The sequence below is a fragment of the Cherax quadricarinatus genome, chromosome 51 (genome assembly GCF_038502225.1).
Source record: "Cherax quadricarinatus isolate ZL_2023a chromosome 51, ASM3850222v1, whole genome shotgun sequence".
In the NCBI taxonomy this organism is placed as follows: Eukaryota; Metazoa; Arthropoda; class Malacostraca; order Decapoda; family Parastacidae; genus Cherax; species Cherax quadricarinatus.
This window is the reverse complement of record NC_091342.1, coordinates 12213051-12238509: the sequence shown is the minus strand read 5'-3', so window position 1 is coordinate 12238509 and position 25459 is coordinate 12213051. Positions and strand designations below refer to the sequence as shown.

At 37.9% G+C, this 25459-nt stretch overlaps 1 protein-coding gene across 8 annotated transcripts in view; it reads left to right on the top strand.

Moving 5' to 3' along the window:
• Nucleotides 1-20358, top strand: part of LOC128694671 (STAM-binding protein-like) — a 70377-nt gene extending 50019 nt beyond the window's left edge. For all 8 annotated transcript variants that reach the window (XM_070095862.1, XM_070095861.1, XM_070095858.1 and 5 more), the window contains exons 9-11: nt 12294-12431; nt 16793-17008; nt 19475-20358. In XM_070095862.1, the coding sequence (XP_069951963.1) occupies nt 12294-12431; nt 16793-17008; nt 19475-19543 (423 nt within the window). In that variant the 3' untranslated portion in view covers nt 19544-20358. The remainder of the gene's footprint in view (nt 1-12293; nt 12432-16792; nt 17009-19474) is intronic.
• The last annotated feature ends 5101 nt before the right edge of the window (nt 20359-25459 follow it).

Sequence of the window (25459 nt, the reverse complement as noted above, 5' to 3'; positions counted from 1 at the left end):
GGCAGTGGTATTTTTTGAGCTCTTTATCTTTGATAGTTTTCATTAATTAATATGTTGCAGTGTTTTTAGGTAAAGTTTGTAATCACTAAATCATATTATAGTATGTTTCACTAAACATTTTGTAGTGAAATAAGAGGCTTAACTAACATACAGTAAAGCAGCAAATTGTCATAAATGTTTTTTTCTTTGACTTATTTAGATTAAAAAAATAAACAGTACTCTGTATTATAAAAAATAATTAGGCAAGCTTCATACCATACTCAGAATGTTGGGCATGACTATACTTAACTACAATACATAAATATGAATTATTGTATATAGACTTACCAACGCCATGGGTCAGTTTAATACGTACCTGTAAGTGACTTAGTATGAAGCCATCCCTACAAATTTACAAAATTTTGGGCTTCCATATTTTTGGATTTTTGATTATCCAGTGCTTTAAACACCTACAAGCGAGTAGATTTAATTATCCATCATTTTTCTTTCTCACTTCCTTGATGCCAGTTACGGGCTCTGTCTTAAATACCCCAGCATTGAATACTCACCACCTGAGTCATCCCAGACTACAGCTCCCCCATGCAGTGTTACTTCCTGCAATGATCACCATGTTCACCTACCTCGTTGAAGGTGTGCCACTTAAGTCATCACAGCTAATGATTCCTTCATGCTCCTGTATGACCTGTACAAGTTTAGTGTTTCTTCACCATTGCCCCTCAGGAATATAATGTTATCTGGGTTGCTGGCTTTCCCGTATCTAAATCTCTATCTCTATTCTAGTCATTATTTCTTATCAGTGTCAGTATTACCATATTAACCCTTTCAGGGTCCGTCCCGTAGATCTACGGCTTTGCGTTCAGTGTCCAAACCGTAGATCTACGTCATGAGCTCAGCTCACTCTGATAAACTGTGAGTGGTACACTTGGGCCTAGATATGAGAGAATACATCTATGTGGTATGTGTGCACCACATAAAACAAATCCTGCAGCACACTGTGTATAATGAGAGAAAAAAAACTGAAACCAAGATTTTCGATTAAAACAGCAACTTTGCAGTGTTTTTTTCGTATGTTTTTTATAGTTGTATTTGCAATTTCTTGGTCTCATTTGATAGAATGGAAGACATATTACAGAAATAGAGATGATTTTGATTGGTTTTAGCACTGGAAATGGCTTGAAACTGAGCTCAAAGTAGCGGAAATGTTAAATTTTTGTCGATGTTCAAGAGTAAACAAACGACCTCACACGTCTAATACACGCCAGCTGGTGGATCTAATACACATTCACAAATGTGGTGATGATATTTATACAATTATTACAATATTGCATAACAGTAAATCTTCTATTTTTTGGTGTGAATAAAAATTCATTTTGTAAATAAAAAATAAAAATGGGATTTATTTGTAAAGCCTCAAAACATAACTAATGAACCGAGGAAATGTTAGTTTAGTGCCAGGAATGCCTACATTGTTTATTCTGGATGCTATTTTGAAATTGGAATATTTTGAACTTTGTGTTAAATTGGCCAAATTACCAATTTCCGATCACTTTATTTTGTAGTTGAAACAGTTGACTTGGCGATTTCTTGTGCTCAATCGATAGAATAGAAGTAATACTAGTAAAATAGCTAAGAATTTGGTCGACTGGAATGATGTAATTGGCCTAAAATGGAAGTCAAAGTCGGCAAAATTGCCGATTCATAAATATCGCTGACACATCAAAATTCGCGAGAGCATAATTTCGTCAATTTTCCATCAAATTTCGTACTTTTTGTTTTATTACCTTCGCAAAAAGATTCTCTACCATTTCATAAGAAAAAATAATACATTTTTTTTTTTGGAAAATTCTTGGACACTGGGGCACCACTTCAGATTTGGGCCTTGGACCCTGAAAGGGTTAAGAGAGATACGTATATTGTATTATATGCTTCTAAACTGTTGTATCTCTGTGCTTCTGCAAAGACAGGTGATTATGTGTGGGTGAGGTGAAAGTGTTGAATGATGATGAAAGTATTTTCTTTTTGGGGATTTTTTTTCCTTTTTGGGTCACTCTGCCTCGGTGGGAGATGGCCGACTTCCTGGAAAAAAAAAAAATTGTATTACACTAAGAACTAAAATTTGTTGTATAGACTTAATATTGTATTATTTTCAGCTTCTACCTTTGTTGTGGGACCTTTAAAAACATAACCCTCTTTGAATTTGTAGGGATAACCAAAATTCAAACTATAGATCAGTCATCACTAATCCGGCAATCAGTAATCCAGTCGATTCCATCAGTAATCTGGCACTAATTTTGGCCAGCATAATTTCAAATTTCTGGGGGCACCCCACCAACCTGCTGCTACTGTTGGGTGGTGCTACTTGCCACATAAGTCATTCCAATTTCTTTTTCACCATTTATTGTTATAACCTGCTCACTTTAGCCCTAGCCATGGTTCCAACGAATAAAAGAAATGCTTCTCGTTGTGTAAAGCACATACACCTTACATTATCCAAAAAAGATAAGGTGGCTTTGAAGCCATTTTCAGTCGCCATGAGCTCAGCTCACTCAGTTAAGCTTAGACTGGTAAATTTGGGCCTACATATGAGAGAATAGGTCTGTGTGGTAAATGTGAACTGTATATAAAAAAATCCTGCAGCACGCAGTACATAATTAGAAAAAACTGTTACCGTGTTTTTGGTGTAAAACGACGACTTTGTGGTGTATTTTCACGTGGTTTTTGTGGTTGTATTCTAGTTTTTTGGGTCTCCTTTGATAGAAGATCTGTTACAGAAATAGATATGATTTTGATTGGTTCCACAATGGAAAGTACCTCGAAATTGAGCTCAGATAGCAGAAATGTTCGATTTTTGCTGATGTTCAAGAGTAAACAAATGACATCACCATCCAATGTATGTCCAACTGGCCAGTCTAATACTCAGTCATAAATGGGTTGACATTATTTATACAGTTACTACAATAATGCAGTAGTTTGCATAACAGTAAATCTAATTTTTGTGTGAATAAAAATTCAAAATAGAAAGCAAGCATAATATAAGAGGGGTCTGGAGATGTGACTATTTTGAAATTGGTATCTCCTGAATTTTGTGTGAATTTATTTATTTTTTTATTATCACACTGGCCAATTCCCACCAAGGCAGGGTGGCCCGAAAAAGAAAAACTTTCACCATCACTCACTCCATCACTATCTTGCCAGAAGGGTGCTTTACACTACAGTTTTTAAACTGCAACATTAACACCCCTCCTTCAGAGTGCAGGCACTGTACTTCCCATCTCCAGGACTCAAGTCCGGCCTGCCGGTTTCCCTGAACCCCTTCATAAATGTTGCTTTGCTCACACTCCAACAGCACGTCAAGTATTAAAAACCATTTGTCTCCATTCACTCCTATCAAACACGCTCACGCATGCCTGCTGGAAGTCCAAGCCCCTCGCACACAAAACCTCCTTTACCCCCTCTCTCCAACCTTTCCTAGGCCGACCCCTACCCCGCCTTCCTTCCACTACAGACTGATACACTCTTGAAGTCATTCTGTTTCGCTCCATTCTCTCTACATGTCCGAACCACCTCAACAACCCTTCCTCAGTCCTCTGGACAACAGTTTTGGTAATCCCGCACCTCCTCCTAACTTCCAAACTACAAATTCTCTGCATTATATTCACACCACACATTGCCCTCAGACATGAGATCTCCACTGCCTCCAGCCTTCTCCTCGCTGCAACATTCATCACCCATGCTTCACACCCATATAAGAGCGTTGGTAAAACTATACTCTCATGCATTCCCCTCTCTGCCTCCAAGGAAATTGGCCAAATTACTAATTTATGATCACTTTATTGGGTAATTGAAGTAAATGGGCAGTTTCTTGTACTCAATTGACAGAATAGAGGAATACTAGTGAAATAGCTATGAGTTTGGTAGACTGGAACAATGGAATGGGCAAAAAATAGGCCATAAAGTTGGTGAAATTACCAATGCATAAATATCACCGATGGGTTAAAGTGTATTCTAACCTGACCACTCTGTACTGGAACTGGTTAAAACATTAGCAATATCTTTTGGGTCTTTACCTGACACTAACAGAGCACTGTCATCTGCATACAGTAGGAGTTTGCACTTGACACTGATAGGCATATCATTGACATAACATAAGAATAATAAGGGACCCAGAATACTACCTTGGGGAACTCCACATGTTATCGGCAGGGGTTCTGATTCTGTTTTGTTGATTTTGACTATTTGTCTCCTGTTGCTAAGGTAGGACTTAAACCAGTCTACAGAACCTATACCGATAGCTTGAAGTTTATTACATAATGTATTGTGGTTGACAGTATCGAAGGCCTTTTGCAGGTCTAAGGTTACCATAACTATGAGGTTCCCCTTTGACATTTCAGTTCTCAGGTAATCCATCAGATTAATAAGGGAGGTGTCGGTTGAGTAGGATCTTCTAAAGCCCGATTGATAGCTATGGAGAATGTTGTTGTCATTAAGGTACTTAACTACTTGAGAGTACACTGCCCTCTCTAGAATTTTAGATATTATACTGAGTATACTAACAGGCCTATAGTTGCTTACATCAGACCTACTATTTTTCTTGAAGATAGGAGTAACTCTGGCCTCCTTGAACCCCTCCGGTACGGTATTAGTGGTGATTGATAGATTTATTATGTGAGCAATAGGGATTGACAGTTCAGAAGCACCATCTTTTAGGAACTTAGACGGGATGTTATCAGGGCCTGTGCTCTTAGTTGGGTTTAACCTGCTTAGTTCTTTTTGAATAAAGTCATGAGATACACCTACTAGTTGACAACTGTTTGGGGTTACCCCTTTATTGGTATAGTATGTTTGAAACTTATCAGAGTCTGTGTTAAAGGTATTTGATGCAGCTGGTAGTTTACTTACTAGTGTTGATGCAACAGATGTGTAGTAGGAATTAAAGCAATTTGCCACCTTAGATGTTTCGTGGCATACCTCATTATCGATAGTGAGTACTATGTTAGACCTATCTACTGGCTTATGGCTATACCCCAACTGTTTTAGTTGTTGCCAGAGCTTTCTGGGGTTATGCTTATACTCTTCAATTTTTGAGCAGTAGTGCTTTGCCTTTGCTCCTTTTATAAGTCTCTGTACTCTGTTCCTCACCCTTTGGAATTCATTTAGTGCTGCAATATCCTGTCTGTTTGCTTTAAATCTTTTTAGCAGCTGGTCTCTGAATTTCATATTATCTAATATCTCAGTATTCATCCAGGGTTCAGTTCTTCGTTTAATCCTAACCTCTTTAACTGGTGCAATATTATCAAGGATGGTAGTGAACATTGTTTTGAATTTTTCCCAGGCATCGTTTACGTCCGTGCAACTTGTTATCTCTGTCCAGTCACAATTGTGTAGCCTATTTACCAGTGTTTCTTTACTGTAGTTTCTAGTTGACCTCATTTTTATTGTCCTGTGTAGGGTGCAGTAAATGATGAAATGATCACTAAGACCTGTGGTAATGATGCCTGACTGACTAATGTTCTCAGCGCGGTTACAAAGTATGTGGTCAATTAGGGTGGCTGAGAACTGTGTGATCCGGGTTGGAGTACTAATTAGTTGAGTGTAACTATTTAATCCTAGAATTTGCTTATACCTTTTGCATAGCCCGTTATTTTGCTGCTGAAAACAGATATTGAAGTCGCCCAGTATTATTGTCTCGCAATTGTTTTCAACTCTGGACAAGACTCTGGAAAAGTTTTCTAAGAACTGGTCCTGGGTAGGAGGGCGGTAACTAGTTCCTACTAAGATGGGTTTGGTCTTAAGAAGCAGCACTTCAAACCATAGAATCTCCAGTTTATTGCTATTTAAATCAGGTCTTGGGTTGTAAGCTAAGTCATTTCTAATGTAGGCACATACTCCACCACCCTTTCTGTTCCTATCTAAGCGTTTTATATTGTAACCATCTATTTTGACCTCGTCGTCAGTCACCGTATCATCCAACCAAGATTCGGAGATGGTTATAACTGCCGCCCTAATTTTGTTAGCTAGAATCCTAATCTCTGCCAATTTAGGAAGAAGTGATCTTGCATTGACATGAATAAAGTGAAGGCCTGTTTTCATAAAACAATCATAATCATCAATATATGGCAATGGGTCATTTGTATTAAAATTAGGTAAATCAATGTCATCACTGCTAAAGGGTAACTGTGCCAAAGTGCATTTGTTACACACAAAATGAATTCTGGCACTGTTGCTATAATTGTACATACATCCATCATGCACCCACCGCTTACACATTTTACATAAGGTGCCTTTTCTGTTTTTCATGCGTACTTTAGTACAGTGTATGCACCTGTTTGGTAGTGTTTGAGATAATAATGGCTGTATTGTCTCACATTGACCTATGTATGCATTACATATGGAGTTAAGGTTATCATTCCTAGCTACTAGACCGTCATTATCACCGTCATTTATCTGTCTGTTTTGCCTCTGCACAATAGTTTGAGGTCCTGGATTAATTTGGATATCACCACTTAAGAGCGCTACAATAAGAGCTGTGTGCCACTGTTTTTGTTTGGGTATGCGGTGTTGCCATACCTCACGGCGATAGTGACATTTACTTTTCTGGTAGGATGGCAACTGTTGGGCTTTTACTGTCCAGGGCGATGTTACTCCATTCACCTTTTCCAGCCCCCATGACTGATTTCTTTCTTCATGGAATTGAAGAAGAAATATAAATATAATTATGGCAGCCTCTACCCCCCTAATGCCTGCCATTTTCACTCTTCGCTCTTTTACTCATATACAATAATATTTATTTCTCTTTTCCAGTCCCTAGTACACTTAGTATCTACTTTAGCAATCACCACTGAATTACTAGTAAAATTTCCTCTTCAAAACCCTCTTCACTGCTCACTTTTCCCTTAACTTCACACAACCCTTACAGTTAAACCCTTATTACACACTCCCCTTCCCATCTCACTTCACAGTCTGGCTTCCCCAATTAACTTCTAACTCCTTTCCATTCTGGTAGACCAGAAAGGTTTAATTCATGGTTTTATCCTTCCAAATCCCCCTCAATTCCATTTATCGGGGGTTGTGTGGTGTTGTTGACTGCCTGACCTGTTCTGCTGTCTCAGCCATTTTTAAAACACTGAGGGGAGTAACGCCACCTACAACCTGACTTTCCTTGAGTTTATAGATATATTTGGCGTTTTCTGCTATGATTCTCTCACTGTACACTGGTCAGCTGAATATAGGTCAGCTACTAAAACATTAACCTTGACTGTTTAACTATTCACTTCTTTCTCACGACTGGCACTGAGGGATATCCGACCTATAACCTTGGAGTTTTGTACTGTTGATTTGACGATGTCTCCTGTGTTTCCCTCTCGTTAGCACTGGCACAGGTGATATGATGGTGGTACAGATATGATGCTACTGTCAACAGATGAACGTCAGTAAAGATGAGAATTTCACTTCGCTAGTTGTACGTCTGGCAGTAGCGGCTGTTTGGATGCCGGTCAGCCATGTTTAAATGTTCAATTCTTTCCCTCGTTTGGCACTGACGAAAAAAGTTCTACAGACCTGTCATTTCCTTGGAGATTTAGTTGATCAGGTTTTCTGCCATGTTGTCTTCCCATTAAACACTGGTGCAGTTGATATGGAGGTCAGTTATTTCATTGTAGTGGAAAACGTCTCATGTCTGGTTCACGTCTGGCAGCAGGTCTGGTACTTGAATGCCGGTCCCTCTTTTGTCATATTTAGTCCATTTCGTTGTCGTCACCGTCAGTTTTTATGTCACTATAGGTTCCTTGCATGTTGTTGCAGCAGTACTTGCAAATTTGGCCATCACTGGAGTTCGGATGGGCCCAGGGGACGGCAAGATGTAGGAGCAGCCTTGTTGTTGCTTGCTGCGGCTGCCCAGTAATGGTAGGGAGGAAGGGTAAAATAAACCCAATGAGGAGCAGGGGTACAGTGGGGACAATAAGGGAACACTGTATCAACATCTGGGGTCCCAGACTATTTAACATCTTACCAGAAGATATCAGAAACACGGCTGGAACAAGTGTAGAAGCCTTCAAGAGGACACTGGACAAGTATTTTCACCAGGTACCAGAACAACCAGGCTGTGATGGATATGTGGGGCATCGTGCCTCCAGCAGCAACAGCCTGGTTAACCAGGAAAGCACCAGATGAGCCTGGCCCATGGGCAGACTCAGAGAGTAGAGAAACTCTCGAAACTCTTCAAAGGTATATCAAAGGTAAGGTATGCTAACCTTCCTAGTTAGAACAGAAATGCAGTATGCCTTATTGGATAAATCTTATTAGGCTGGCATGGTACTGTGAATAATGCACTGGCTTGCTAGTTTTAGGATTGGTTTGCCATAGGCTGAAATCCCATTCTTCATTGAGTTATTGTATGTGACAGTTAATATAAATAAATAAAGTCTAATGATAGTTCTTGTAACCAGACTAAAAGGTAGTCAGGGTCTTTTAATTTAGAGAATTTCATGTTTACAGAAAGGACTTATGATCTTGTTCCAGAAAAGTGGATCTGTCTCACCCTTGGATCAAACCTTGTTTCCTCCCATTCTCCATGTGCCTCTTCCTAATAATAATAATATTAGTGGCAAGGTAACCTAGGCATGAGATGGCAGTTGTTAACCCTTTCAGGGTCCGTGCCGTAGATCTACGGCTTTACGTTTAGGGTCCAAACCGTAGATCTACGCCATGAGCTCAGCTCACTCCGATAAGCTATGAGCGGTAAATTTGGGCCTAGGTATGAGAGAATACATCTATGGGGTATGTGTGCACCACATAAAACAAATCATGCAGCACACAGTGTATAATGAGAGAAAAAACTGAGACCATGATTTTCAATTAAAACAGCGACTTTGCAGTGTTTTTTATATGTTTTTTATAATTGTATTTGCAATTTCTTGGTCTCATTTGATAGAATGGAAGACATATTACAGAAATAGAGATGATTTTGATTGGTTTTAGCACTGGAAATGGCTTGAAACTGAGCTCAAAGTAGCAGAAATGTTAAATTTTTGCCTATGTTCAAGAGTAAACAGATGACCTCGCACATCTAATACAAACCAGCTGGTGGGTCTAATATACATTCACAAATGTGGTGATGATATTTATACAATTATAATTACAATATTGTATAACAGTAAATCTTCTATTTTTTGGTTTGAATAAAAATTCATTATGTGAATAAAAAATCAAATGGATTTGTCAGTTAAAAATAGGAGAGGAGAGTTATTAAATGGAGAGTTAGAGGTATTGGGAAGATGGAGGGAATATTTTGAGGAAATGTTAAATGTTGATGAAGATAGGGAAGCTGTGATTTTGTGTATAGGACAAGGAGGAATAACATCTTGTAGGAATGAGGAAGAGCCAGTTGTGAGTGTGGGGGAAGTTCGTGAGGCAGTAGGTAAAATGAAAGGGGGTAAGGCAGCCGGGATTGATGGGATAAAGATAGAAATGTTAAAAGCAGGTGGGGATATAGTTTTGGAGTGGTTGGTGCAATTATTTAATAAATGTATGGAAGAGGGTAAGGTACCTAGGGATTGGCAGAGAGCATGCATAGTTCCTTTGTATAAAGGCAAAGGGGATAAAAGAGAGTGCAAAAATTATAGGGGGATAAGTCTGCTGAGTATACCTGGTAAAGTGTATGGTAGAGTTATTATTGAAAGAATTAAGAGTAAGACGGAGAATAGGATAGCAGATGAACAAGGAGGCTTTAGGAAAGGTAGGGGGTGTGTGGACCAGGTGTTTACAGTGAAACATATAAGTGAACAGTATTTAGATAAGGCTAAAGAGGTCTTTGTGGCATTTATGGATTTGGAAAAGGCGTATGACAGGGTGGATAGGGGGGCAATGTGGCAGATGTTGCAAGTGTATGGTGTAGGAGGTAGGTTACTGAAAGCAGTGAAGAGTTTTTACGAGGATAGTGAGGCTCAAGTTAGAGTATGTAGGAAAGAGGGAAATTATTTCCCAGTAAAAGTAGGCCTTAGACAAGGATGTGTGATGTCACCGTGGTTGTTTAATATATTTATAGATGGGGTTGTAAGAGAAGTAAATGTGAGGGTCTTGGCAAGAGACGTGGAGTTAAAAGATAAAGAATCACACACAAAGTGGGAGTTGTCACAGCAGTTCTTTGCTGATGACACTGTGCTCTTGGGAGATTCTGAAGAGAAGTTGCAGAGATTGGTGGATGAATTTGGTAGGGTGTGCAAAAGAAGAAAATTAAAGGTGAATACAGGAAAGAGTAAGGTTATGAGGATAACAAAAAGATTAGGTGATGAAAGATTGAATATCAGATTGGAGGGAGAGAGTATGGAGGAGGTGAATGTATTCAGATATTTGGGAGTGGACGTGTCAGCGGATGGGTCTATGAAAGATGAGGTGAATCATAGAATTGATGAGGGGAAAAGGGTGAGTGGTGCACTTAGGAGTCTGTGGAAACAAAGAACTTTGTCCTTGGAGGCAAAGAGGGGAATGTATGAGAGTATAGTTTTACCAACGCTCTTATATGGGTGTGAAGCATGGGTGATGAATGCTGCAGCGAGGAGAAGGCTGGAGGCAGTGGAGATGTCATGTCTGAGGACAATGTGTGGTGTGAATATAATGCAGAGAATTCGTAGTTTGGAAGTTAGGAGGAGGTGCGGGATTACCAAAACTGTTGTCCAGAGGGCTGAGGAAGGGTTGTTGAGGTGGTTCGGACATGTAGAGAGAATGGAGCGAAACAGAATGACTTCAAGAGTGTATCAGTCTGTAGTGGAAGGAAGGCGGGGTAGGGGTCGGCCTAGGAAAGGTTGGAGAGAGGGGGTAAAGGAGGTTTTGTGTGCGAGGGGCTTGGACTTTCAGCAGGCATGCGTGAGCGTGTTTGATAGGAGTGAATGGAGACAAATGGTTTTTAATACTTGACGTGCTGTTGGAGTGTGAGCAAAGTAACATTTATGAAGGGGTTCAGGGAAACCGGCAGGCCGGACTTGAGTCCTGGAGATGGGAAGTACAGTGCCTGCACTCTGAAGGAGGGGTGTTAATGTTGCAGTTTAAAAACTGTAGTGTAAAGCACCCTTCTGGCAAGACAGTGATGGAGTGAATGATGGTGAAAGTTTTTCTTTTTCGGGCCACCCTGCCTTGGTGGGAATCGGCCAGTGTGATAATTATAAAAAAAAAAAATCAAAAATCAAAATGGAATTCATTTGTAAAGCCTCAAAATGTAACTAATGAACAGAGGAAATGTTAGTTTAGTGCCAGGAATGCCTACATTGTTTATCCTGGACCTTATTTTGAAATTGGAATATTTTGAACTTTGTGTTAAATTGGCCAAATTACCAATTTCCGATCACTTTATTTTGTAGTTGAAACAGTTGACTTGGCAATTTCTTGTGCTCAGTCGATAGAATAGAAGTAATACTAGTGAAATAGCTAAGAGTTTGGTCGACTGGAATAATGTAATTGGCCTAAAATGGGAGTCAGTCAGCAAAATCGCCGATTCATAAATATCGCTGACACATCAAAATTCGTGAGAGCATAATTTCGTCAATTTTCCATCAAATTTTGTACTTTTTGTTTTATTACCTTCAGAAAAAGATTCTCTACCATTTCATAAGAAGAAATAACAAAATTTTTTTTTGAAAATTCTTGGACCCTGGTGTGCACTTTGAAATTTGGCCTCTGGGCTCTGAAAGGGTTAAAAAACAATAATACCAACAATCAGTGTTCTGTATTGATAAAGAATATTACATATATAATATACTCCTAGGTAATAAGTTGGTAGACAGCAACTGCCCAGGGAGGCACTACTGTCCTGCCAAGTGAGTGTGAAACAGAAGCCTGTAATTGTTTTATATGATAGTAGGATTGATGGTGTCTCTTTCTGTCTTGTAAACATGCAAGATTTCAGGTACGTCTTGCTATTTCCACTTAGGTCATACTACAAATGCATAGACAAGCATATATATACACATGCCCCTCTGGGTTTTCTTGTTTCCTTACTAGTTCTTGTTCTTGCTTATTTCCTCGTCTCCATGGGAGAGTGGAGCAGAGTTCTTCCTCCGTGAGCCATGCGTGTCATAAGAGGCAACTAAAATGCTGGGAGCAAGGGGCTAGTAACCCCTTCTCCCATATAAATTACTAAATTTAAGAGAAACTTTCGTTTTTCTTTTTGGGCCACCCTGCCTTGGTGGGATACGGCTGGTGTGTTGAAAGAAGAATTACTAAATTTAGAAGGAGAAACTATAAGTCCAAAATATGTCATAATTTTTAAAAGACTGTGATACACTGCATTTGAAATATTTCAGGCACATCACAAACTTTTGGTGACACATTTGCTGGTTCCTAAGCAATGTGGCACAGCTGACTCTTGCACGACCCAGCATGAAGAGGAACTCTTTGATTATCAAGATAAACTAGATCTTATAACTGTTGGCTGGATACATGTAAGTAGAGCAGTTTACCCAAGATGTTCCTGAAAAATAAAGCTTTTTTCTTATGGTCAATAACAATTTTATATTTCAGTTCAGATTGTAAGTTGTAGTTGTTTCTGTTCAGGTAAAGAAATTAGGAAACACATTAAGATTATGACACTTAGGGTAGCTTTATTATTTTCTTGTTTGTTTTCCTAAGTACATTTCTGTATCAGCTCCAGTGGGTGCTAGCATAACTGTGCTGCACAGGTGATATGTTCAAACCAAATACACTGCATCAGGCTCTCATGAACCTTCAGCTCTTGTAAAGAAAGTTTTCTCATTGTGTTATTGATTTACATTTGTAGTTTTACTACTTTCATCACTACAGTACTGCTGTGTATATCTGCACAAGCAACCCTTATTATACATGCCAGTGAGACTAAAATTAGTTCAACTTATGATGTATATTTGTTCACTGGAAAATTTTAGATAGTAAATTTCGTACATTTTAACACATTCCCTGAGGCATACTAGGCATGGCATATACATACATGGAGGTTAGATCATTTGGATACCTGTTGTAAGTATTAACTAAGATGATCATGATATAGTTCACCTTCCTGTTGAGCAACTATTCTTTTAAGTTTTGTTAGTAGCCATTCATCAATAACCATAAATGTTTATACCACAGACTGAGCAGTGAGAACATCTTGTAGTCTACTGGTCTTGTAACTTTATCCACAGACATGTTTACTTGATGCATTTCATTATGATTGAAATGTATGAGCTAGTTCCTATCTGTACTATTCTATTTGTTCAAACATCTTTGCTAACAGTAGTTTTTAAGCTTCTATTTGAGAAATCAAAATTCAACATTCTCTTTGCTTGTTGCCAAAGCCTTTACTTTAATATACTACTGGAATACCAGGTGAGAGGAAATCCACAAAAGTTTGCCTTTGATCTCTGTCAGTAATTTGTGCATATCTGTGTTAGTATGTTACATTAATATTCCAGTTTTTTAGAGCAAGTAATGAGAATAATGACCATTAGGCTGCCTGTGGTTTCATATGTGAAGATTTAGTTATATTAGTAAATAACAACAACATTGCATTTGTATATACAGTGGCACCTCGAGTTTCGAACAGCTCCCAACTCAAACAATTATGTAAGTGTATTTTTGTAAGTGCTTTTGTAAGTGTATTTTTGGGGGTCTGAAACAGACTAATCTAATTTACATTATTCCTAATGGGAACAAATTCACTCAAACAGCCTTCTGGAATGAATTAAGTTCGTAACTCGAGGTACCACTGTATGTATATATATACACCTACCATCCGACTTACGACCGAGTTTGGTTCCGAGAAACCGGTCGTAAGTCAAAATGGTCGTAAGTCGAACTTTACTACTGAATATCAACAAAACATTTTTGTAATGACTTTATTTTATTGTTTTATTTTGGTATTTCATGTTTTACTTTACTTTTTGTGTTGTTAGTACTGTATTTTATACTGTAAGGTTTAGGATAAACACTGTGTACAACACAAATAGTTGTTTATTTCACAGAAATTTGGCATAAAAAACACGGTCGTAAGTCGAGCAGGTTGTAAGTCGGATGGTAGGTGTACATGTATATAAATATTTTTTTTTTCAACACATCAGTCATCTCCCACCTAGGCAGGGCGACCCAAAAAGAAAAAAAATTCCCCCCCCAAAAATACTTTCATCATCATTCAACATTTTCACCTGACTCGTACATAATCACTGTCTTTGCTGAGGCGCTCTGATAGAACTGTTTAAAAGTCAACCTCCAAACTGCCAATATCCCAAACCCCTCCTTTAAAATGCAGGCATTGTACTTCCCATTTCTAGGACTCGGGTCTGGCTAACCAGTTTCCCTGAATCCCTTCACAAAATATTACCCTGCTCACACTCCAACAGCTCGTCAGGTCCCAAGAACCATTTGTCTCTATTCACTCCTCTCTAACACGCTCACACATGCTTGCTGGAAGTCCAAGCCCCTTGTCCACAAAACCTCCTTTACCCCCTCCCACAAAACCTCCTTTACCCCCTCCCTCCAACCTTTTCAAGGATAACCCCTACCCTGCCTTCCTTTCCCTACAGATTTATACGCTCTCCAAGTCATTCTACCTTGATCCATTCTCTCTGAATGACCAAACCACCTCAACAACCCCTCTTCAGTCCTCTGACTAATACTTTTAGTAACTCCACACCTCCTAATTTCCACACTCCGAATTCTCTGCATAATATTTACACCACACATTGCCCTTAGACAGGACATCTCCACTGCCTCCAGTCACCTCCTCGCTGCAGCATTTGCAACCCAAGCTTCACACCCATATGAGAGTATTGGTACCACTATACTTTCGTACATTCCCTTCTTTGCCTCCATAGATAACGTTTTTTGTCTCCACAGATACCTCAACGCACCACTTGCCTTTTTTCCTTCATCAGTTCTATGGTTAACATCATCCTTCATAAACCCATCCGCTGACAAGTCAGCTCCCAAATATCTGAAAACACTCACTTCTTCCATAGTCCCTCTTTTCAATGTGATATCCAGTTTTTCTTTATCTAAATCATTTGATACCCTCATCACCTTACTCTTATCTATGTTCACTTTCAACTTTCTACCTTTACACACCCTCCTGAACTCATCCATTGACCTTTGTAACTTTTTTTTATATCTCCCAAAAGATTGTGTTAATGAAATTTATATCAGATAACATTTTAATAATTTTTGACTTTGTGGCTTTTTCATACCTGTTGGCTACTGGATGAAAATAGTATATTTGACTTCCATAGTGTTGGATACAGTTGCTCAAGTTACATGACTGCAAACTATAAGGCACCCCTTTAGGGATACCTAATTCATTTTTCCACCACCACTTGGTTTACTCACTCTAGATCCAAACATTAGACATTGCGGGGTTATTAACAAACAGACTTCACAGAAACTATATTGTTGCAACTTTAACCGTTTCACTGTCGGTGTCATATTAGTACGGTTTACAAGCCAGTGTTGGTGCCGTATTAATACGCCAAAATTCTAGTGATTTCAAATCTAGCAGGAGAAAGCTGGTGAACCTACATGTGAGAGAATGGGGCTGCGTGGTCAGTGTGCGAAGTATAAAAAAAAAAAAACTTTTTGGTTTAAAACGCCGACTTTGAGGTGTAATTTCATGTGGTGTTTATGGTTGTATTCTAATTTCCCTTGTTTCGTTTCATAGAATGGAAGATATATTACAGAAATAGAGATGATTTTGATTGGTTTCATGATGAAAAGTACCTTGAAATTGAGCTGATGTTCAAGATTAAAATAATGACGTCACTCTCTAATACGTGCCCAACTGACCAGTCTAATACGCAGTCACGAATGGGTTGACATTATTTATACAATTATTACAATACTGCAGTAATTTGCATAACATTAATTCTTCTATTTTTTGTGCTAATAAAAATTCAAAATGGAGAGCAGGAGTCATATAAGTGGGGCCTGCAGACATGACTAATGAACAGAGAAAATGTTATTTTAGTGCCAGGAATGTCTTCATTAATTATTTTGGACCCTATTTTGAAACTGACATCTTTTGAAATTTGTGTGAAATTGGTCAAATTGCCAATTTCTGGCCACTTTATTGGGTAGTTGAAACTGGTAAATGGGTGGTTTCTTGTACTCAATCGATAGAACAAATTGAGTTCTAGCGAAATAGCTACGAGTTTGGTAGACTGGAACGATGGAATTGGCCAAAAATAGGGATCAAAGTGGGTGAAATTAATGATGCTTTTATATCGCTGAGACCGCTAACTTTGCGAGAGTGTAATTCCATAAGTTTTCAATCAGATTTTATACTTTGTGTCATTACCATCGGGAAAAGTCTTATCATTTCATGATTTTTTTTTTTTAATTCTTCAACACTGAGAGCAAGTTTGTGAGCAAGGGTCTCGACAATGAAAGGGTTCAAAGCTTTATTCAATACATTATTATAAGAAAATTTCTAAATTCCAAAAAATGTAGTCATTGCTTTTATATACTGCATTACTGTATAGAAAATATTTTGAGGAGCTTAATAACATACTTATAATAATACATATTTGAATTCCCACCTTTCAAGTATTATATCTGAGGTAGCTAAAATATTGAGTTACCTGAAGAGTTACACTGCACTTTCAGATATAAGATTTTCCTTTTTTATTGATACAGTAAATTACTAATAACAATAGTTTTGATAGGGATGTAAAATTATTAATCTTGGCAGCAATTGCTGGTGAAGTACGTATATTATAGATCTAATATTGTGACCTTCAGGCTTGCCCCTTATGATGATTCATTTTTTTATGTATGTGCTGATTTTTAATGTGATCTTTTCCAGACACACCCAACACAGACAGCTTTTCTGTCTAGTGTTGATCTTCACACACATTGCTCTTACCAACTGATGATGCCTGAGGCTGTGGCTATAGTATGTGCACCCAAATATGATGAGACAGGATTCTTTACTCTCAGTCCTAATCATGGATTACCATTTATTTCCAACTGTCAACAGAGTGGATTTCATCCACACCCTAAAGAGCCTCCATTGTTCCAAGTAAGCACTGAAATTATTCTTGTGTAAATAACAAAAAAAGGCACAATACCGTGACTTTGTCAATGGTCCAAGTCGGACCGAAACGTCGTCGTAAGCTTCTCTCTTTTATGTGCGGGTTATTTGTGTATGTGTGTGTATTCTTGTGTAATATAAGCAATCAATCTGTCATCATTAGCATAATCTTGGCTTGTAATTGTTGCTCTTTGACACTATATTCTTTTGGAAATTCACCTATTAGAAAGTTACCTTGAGAGTAAATATCTGAGAAGCACTTCACCTTGTCCCATTTAATATTTATAAGTAAGACATGACTGAAGATGGGTGGTTTTTGGGACCTGATGAGCTGTTGAAATGTGAGCAGGGTAATATTTTGTGAAGGGATTCAGGGAAACTGGCTAGCTGAACTTGAATCCTGGAGGTGGGAAGCACAATGCCTGCATAAAGGAGGGGTTTGTGATATTCGCTGTTTGGAGTGACATCTGAACTGTCATTTGTGCACCTCTGCAAAGACAGTGATTATGTGTGAATGATAGTGAAAGTGTTTTTCTCTTTTAACCCAGCTTGCCTTGATGGGAGACAGTTGGCATGTTGAAAAAAATGTATTACAGCCTCTCCTCACTTAATGATGCTAAGAACACACTATAATGGTAATGGGTTTGTGTCATCCATCTTTTATATTGTTTTAATGTCACCTTTGCACCATTTATAACATTTCTGGTATATTTTTGAATGTTTATACAGTAGTGTACTGTATATTGTAATAAACAGAAGAGGAAATCAGCTCTAATGTACATTATTTAGGTATGCATACTGGCCATAGCCCTTCGTAACTCTGAGTCATCGGTAAAAGAGTATATCGCTAAGTGAAGAGAGGCTGTATATTTTTTTTAGTTTTTTACTAATTTGGTCTTCTAACACTATGGACAAATAATACTTACACTCTCATTTCTTTCAGAGAGTAATACTTCTCAAAACATCCAAATAAGTCACATTGACTTTACTGGGTTATTCTGGATTAAGTATACTTAGTGTGCTTTGTGGCTGAATTGCACTGTTAGTCCACTGTTAGTATCATGAAATTGTAATAAATTTGGAATAAGTAATCTTCATGTCACTTCCACACCTTGTTTGCTGGTAGAGAAGCTGGTGGAGGAACAACAACTGATTTCATTGTTTACTTATGCTAGTTAGGTGTACTAGTATATTGGACAGTTATCACCTGAGTTGTTAACCATGTTGCAATGTGTGGATTGTCCTGGCCTTAAGAGATTTTCAAATGTATAAATAGTGTAGAAGACCCAATTAGTTGTGATGTCAAAAATGTTGGCAGGTGGGAAATTTGAAGGCACATGCATGCACGCACCCACCCACATGCACGCACTCATGCACATGCACACACGCGCGCATGCACATGCACACGTTGCCAGGCTAAAGGGTTAAATTTATTAGAGCCCAATCGAGCATCAAAGGTAGAAAGAACTCCAGCTAGTCTCCCTTAGGCAGATAATCACAGATTGAAGGATTTAGAAAGATTGTAGAAGGGAAGCAAATTTCAAAGAAAGACAAGAAATGCTCAATTCTAATGTCTTTACAATAAATTTTTGCATGCTTTGGGAAACTGGTAAGTGCTTCTTGCACCTGACCAGCTGATAAAAGTGGTCTATGTTTATTGTGGAGATACTTGCAGTTTTGAACTATAGTATTGACAAGCCTCTGGCAAGACGGTGATGGAGTGAGTATACCTGGAGAGGGTTTTGAGGGTCAATACCCCCACTGCCTGGTCTGAGACCAGGCCTCGTGGTAGATCAGGGTCTAATCAACCAGGCTGTTACTGCTGGCCGCACGTAAACTGACGTAAAACCAGTCTGGCAGATCAGGTATTGACTCTAGGTGCCTGCCCAGCGCCTTCTTGAAGACAGCCAGAGGTTTATTGGTAATCCCCCATATGTATGCTGGGAGGTAGTTGAACAGTCTTGGAACCCTTGACACCTGTGTTGTCTCTATTATACACGTGGTGCCTCTGCTTTTCATTGGGGGAGTGTTGCATCTCCTGCCAAGTCTTTTGCTCTCATAGGGAGTGATTTTCATGTGCAAGTTTGGTACTAATCCCTCTAGGATTTTCCAATTTTATATTATCGTGTATCTTTCACCTGCATTCCAGGGAATAAAAATCAAAGAACTTAAACCGTTCCCAGTAATTTAGGTGCTTTATTGTACTTATGTGTGGCATGAAACCTCTCTGTACACTCTCCAGGTCAGCAATTTCACCTGCCTTGAAAGGGGCAGTTAGTGTGCAGCAGTATTCCAGCTTAGAGAGAACAGGCAATTTGAAGAGAATCATCATTGAGTAGTTAAAGCACTTTTTCTTTTTCGGGTCGCCCTTCCTCGGTGGAAGATGGCCAGTGTATTAATAAATGTAATATTTGGAACCAAGTAGTAACTTTAGATGTTTATTTTCTCTTTCAGAATGCCAGCCATGTCTCACTTGAGAAAAATTTCCCCATAAAGGTTATTGATCTCCGGGAGTTTGAGTGAGTAGATATCAGAGTGGGAAGAAATTATGAAATGGATTTAATTCCAGACATTGTTGAAAATATATTTTTTATTATATATCATACCTGAAATCTTACATAGTTATATATAATATGGTAACAGTGACTAGATTTTGTTGTTGCTAGTGAGAAAAACTGTTATTGGTGAACTAATTAGTTTTATTTTTTATATAATATTGTTATTAGCTAGATTCAAAGTACCAAATCAAATCTATTATTACAACTGCTGTTCTTTTAATGGCAACTTTATCATGTTGTATGTGATATGAAGCCTTTTCACTTTATAATCATGTTCTATTAGATGTTCAGTAAATAATGCTTCTGAAACTCCTGATTGTAATCATTAACATACTACAAATTAGAGTTGTTTGCTCTTAAAATGTGAAGTCCATGGCTTACACTCCTGATTGGTTTTTGAAAAATTGTATGTAATGAGAATCTTGCATAATGCAAAGTATGTTTTTCCTGGATTTTTTATAAATTAGAGATACGTTCCATATCTCAGGAAATATTTTTCACACAGCATAGAGACTAATCATAGTGATCAAACAAGAAAGGGCTATTCTGTGTTACTTCTGACATTTTCTTACAGAATAATTCTGTAGTGTTGTATACAGTATGACGATGTAGTTTAATGCAGAACTACAATAGGTGAGTACAGAATGGTTCATATGGGAATGAGAAAATGCAAGTGACATGAAGTGATTAGAAATAAAATAAGTGATGCAGTAGGATTTAAAAAAAAAAAAAAGAATTAGTAAAGCCTAGCCCCACACTAATTTGTAATAATTAAATCACTTGCATTTCTCTTGTTTCTATACAGTATAATAGATCTCTGTACATATCAATATTAGATGCTTCTGCACTAGACTAAGTTTTTCACACAATTACAGGATTTTACTAAAATCTTATTTACTAAAAAAATACAGTAGACAACCACCTTTTGCACAAAATACCTTCCAGAAAAATGGAGTTATTCAAAAAATGTGATAGGTAGAATGAACAACTTGTGGGAAGAAAGTAGGTTATGTTCTATATCACCTTCAAAAAAGTCAAGCACCTTTTCTTGTAAATATATAATTTACCTAAAATAATGAACATTCATTAATGATTTGCCGGAAGTACCGGCAAATCCTTAATGAATCAATCAATGAACAAAGTATTGTGCAATGATTTTAAAAGGCACTCAGATGTTACAGGCACATTAAAGCATGTTGTTATAGTATAATACAGGATGATTTAACATAGCATAACCTGAGAAAGTCGAGCTATGTGAATACACTTGCTTCAAATTCTGGTTGTTATTGCTTAAGTGGCTTGATGTCAGTGGAGAGGCTTGGTATGGCCCTACTGGGCCTCACGGGGTAGTTGAAATAGAGGGCTGGGGTTCGTGGGCAGAATTGGATGGCTGAAGTGAATGGTTGGGATTACAGGAACCTTGAAGTATTCTGTCATGCATCTCTGCTGTGTTTTACCCAGCAGTACTTTATACAGCTGATGGTAGGGCATCATTGATTGGTTCAGCATCTGTTTCAGAGTAGTGCTTCTAGATGCATTAGAGGTCCTCTTCAATGAAAAAGTAAGTTTAAGAGCAACATGGAATTGCTTATGTAGCTGTTGAAATGTTAACTGTTTCTCTGCAGGCTCTTCTTCCTCATCCTCAACTTTGAGTCTTTTTCTACTTGGAAATTCAACTCTGCCAAAAAAATTTCTAGACTGATTTCTTCCTTGTTATCTAATAGTTCATTGATGTCTTCTGGCTGCATGTCTTCAAAGCCTTCATCTTGCAATCTCCTTGCCAGCTGAACAGTTGCCTCAGCTTGCCTCTCAATTGACAGAATTGTGAAAATATTCACACTAGGCCATAATTTTGCCAGCCTACACTTATTGTTGTTTTTGCACATTATTCCCCTTACCTTAACTGTTTATCCCTACATCCTGTACCTTCATCTAAATATTTTAATTAAACCATGCAACAGTAATTGTTGTAGTAGCCAATCTTTTTCATTACTCTCTACTAGATGAAGAGGAGCTCATGCATACATAGAATGAACTTATAAAAAAAAATCAGTACACTTAATCCTTTTGGGATGGGTCCTGTCATACTACAGCTGTGAGTGGTGAATTTGGGCCCAGATATGAGAGCTTGGATCTATGTGGTAAGTGTGCGCCATATAAAAGCAATCCTGCAGCAAGCAGTGCATAATGAGAGAGAGAGAGAAATTTGGGGTGTATTTTTGTATGGTTCTTATGGTTGCATTCTTGGTCTCACTTGATAGAATGGAAGATATATTACAGAAATATAGATAATTTTGATTGGTTTCAAGACTGAAAGTTGCTTGAAATTGAGCTCGAATTAGTAGAAATGTTCGATTTTGCCGATATTCCAGAGTACACAAATTATGTCACTCATACAATACGTGTCCAACTGGTCAGTCTGATAAATGTTAACAAATGTGCTGACATTTTCTTCTATAAAATTATTACAATAATGTAGTTGCATAACAGCAAATCTATTTTTTGTGTGAATAAAAATTCAAAATGCAAAGCAAGTGTAATACAAGAGGCCTGGGGATGTAACTAATGAACAGAGGAAGTGTTTTGAAATGCCAGGAATGTCTACATTGTTTACTCTGGACCCTAGTTTTAAATTGGCAATTCTTTAATTTTGTGTGAATTGGCCAAATTACCAATTTCTAATCACTTTAGTGATAATTCTGATCACTTTAGTGGGTAGTTGAAACAGTTAAATTGGCTGTTTCTTGTACTTAGTTGTTAGAATAGAAGGAATACAGTGGACCCCCAGTTATTGGCCGCTTCTGTTATCAGCCAACTTGGTGGTTGGCCGTTTTTTTTGGCGCCCGGTTATCGGCCGTTTCAGTGATCGGCCATTTGGGATGCATCCGTCCGCCAGCTGGGGCTGCTTGCGCATCAGTTTGGCTGCATCTTTCGGTGTGGGAGAAAGCTTCTGCTCGTACATCCAAACATTTTGCGTGTTTTCCATTTTTTTTGTAGGTTTTTTGCAGTGCAACTGTGAAATAAGTAACCATGGCTCCAAAGAAAGTTCCTAGTAAAGTTCCTGTGGTAAAGAAAGTGACAAACACCATGGAATTTAAGCATGAAGTGTAGCAGGCATGCAAGGAGTGTAGCAGGCATGCAGGAAGTATAGCTGTTATACAGGAAGTGTAGCAGGCATGCAGGAAGTGTAGCAGGCATTCCAGAAGCCAGCATTAGTCTTCAATAAAGGTATGTAATGCTGATTTAATTGTTAAAAAAAATATTTTTTGGTGAATATTTTTGTCTTGAACGGTACATTAATTCTTATGGGAAATATTATTTCGGTTTTCGGCCAGTTTGGTTTTATGCAGAGCTTCTGGAACAGATTACAGCCGATAACCGAGGGTCCACTGTACAAGCGAAATAGCTTTGATTTTGGTCAACTAGAACAATAGAATTGGCCAAAAATAGGGCTCAAACTGGTCAGAATCACTGATGTGTAAATATCACTGAGACTGTTAACTTTGCAAGAGTGTAATTCCTTAGATTTTCCATCAAATTTTGTACTTTTGGTTTCGTTACCTTTGGAAAAAGATTCTCTATCCTTTAATTTTTTATTTTTTAATTCTTCGACCTTGAGAGCAAGTTTCAAATCAGGGGTTCTGACCTTGAAAGGGTTAACAAATGAAACAAAAAGTAAAATGAAAAAATTCATAAATCCTGAAAATTAACTGATGGGTGGTGCGAGAGATCTGACTTAAACAAGGCTGAAGCATTTGCAGGCAATGATTCTTATGAAAGATGGTGCATTGAAATTTGTTTAATGGTCTAATAGAAGGGAGGGGGTGTTTGCTTAAAAACAAATCTGCTGCATGGAAGTGATGGATGTGGCAAACTACGTCTGCTGCGTTGATAGCCTACCAGTCATAGACAAATACCCAACACGGTGGACTTCACTGCATTGGGTATCAAATTCATACTTAGTTCTCTGCACTGATGACACTACCAGACAGTATTAAAATGCAGTCAATAAATTACAATGGTATGATACCTGAAAATAAAAGTTAAAAGTATAGCACAGTACAGTAATTTTTCTTAAATTTTCTGGTGGATGGATGAGCTAACAGTTGGATTCTGTGTTGTCTGGTGGTGACTCAGAATACCAGCCATGCCATAAGTTGTTGATCAAGCTATGCTGTTTATGGAAGTATCAAAGCCAACCATTACTTGCCCCATATTATATGCATATATGACTTGCTAGCTTCTTAGCAGCAGAGTGAAACTTAGCAGAATGATGTTAACACCAGCAGTATGCTATTTATGCACTGGTTTTTCAACCCTTTCTATCTTGGGCCATTTTTTTTATGCATCCTAGGAACAACTGCAGATTTTTTGCTAGCCTTTACACTATGTTAATAGCATATGCTGTAAGTTTGTCTGTACTTCAAATGTCAGACACTGCCTTTGCTACACTATTCCTCACACCCAGGCCACCAAGACATCAAATCCCCACCTGCCTTATTAATTAAAATTTCTACTTAGCACTCAAATTTACACACTTCTTGGCACTGTCACTGGTTTTAGAGGCCACTGATAATAACACTGTCCAAGATAATTTTTAAGGTAATGATAAATACTGTATATCCAGGGAAAATTTGAGACCAAATGATGTGAATGAATACACAGACAATAACGAACTCATACAGGCTAAGCTACTGGCCCCACTTGTCCAGGAACAATGAAAATGAACAGGTCCTGGACACAGCCCAGTCCAGACAAACTTGCGATGAAGTGTACCTGGTCAGCTCCATCAATGATATGACAAATGGACATCTGTGATGCAGCAAGTTGACCCACTGTATTGATATTTCTACTGGACTAGCTGAGTCTTTATCTGGCCAGATTTGTCAGGTTTATCCAAAATCCATTGCATAATAGTTCGTTACACTAGTGCTTTATGGGGTTAGTTTATAGGGATGTAGGGAATATGTAGAGTTAGAGGGTAGTTTGTTCCTTTGATAAAGAACCCTTCACCAGCATGTGCATTGGCAGGCAACAGCCTAATGCAAGGATTCCTTGTACAGTGTATTGTATTTTGAAGGCTAGAGTAATCTCTCTCATATTAATGAATGCACAGGAATCAGAGAAAATTCTAAATTTGATAGCTTTCTCTTGTTTGGAAATAATTCTATATCCTGTATTTTCCAGATTTCAATTCAGAATTGTTGTTTGAGGAAAATATAAAAGTGTCTTTTGAATACTCTGTACTGTAATAGAATTTCAAATAAGAGTTTTCTGTATACGTATTTCATAACATGGTAGGAACATTTAAACGAAATCTGTATAGTACCTACAGACTTTTAAGTAGTCAAATAGAGAGAATATTTATGATATAATTTTTTTTCTTAACAAACAGTAAGGAACCCATATAAATTAATTTTTTATTTTGGCTTAGTAGTAGCTCCCCTCCCCCCAACAGATGAGGTGGGTAGATATTGGTGAGAGGATTCTCAATCCAAGGAAGTGGACTTATCCTGTTCTTTGTTGGATAATCTGAATGCCTCCCATTACCCACCAATATATGAATCCCCCTGATTTAAATAAAAATAAATTAGCTGCAATTCAGGGTCTCTAGTTTATACAGTAATAAAACAAACCATCTGCATTAAGTATGTACATTGTTTAAGACTAAAATTTAATGTTTGTTACTATTAAAGTCAAATTTATTGTGATAAGTTTTTCCTTTAACCAATTCTATTTGATCAGTCATTGAAGAAAGAAACGAGTAACAGTTCTGCTGTATACGTTAGGGTTGGGGGGGGAGTTCTTTTAAATTTTCATCCAATTGGTATTACGATGAAGTACTTTACAACTGATTAGTACATATTGTGGTAATGCATAT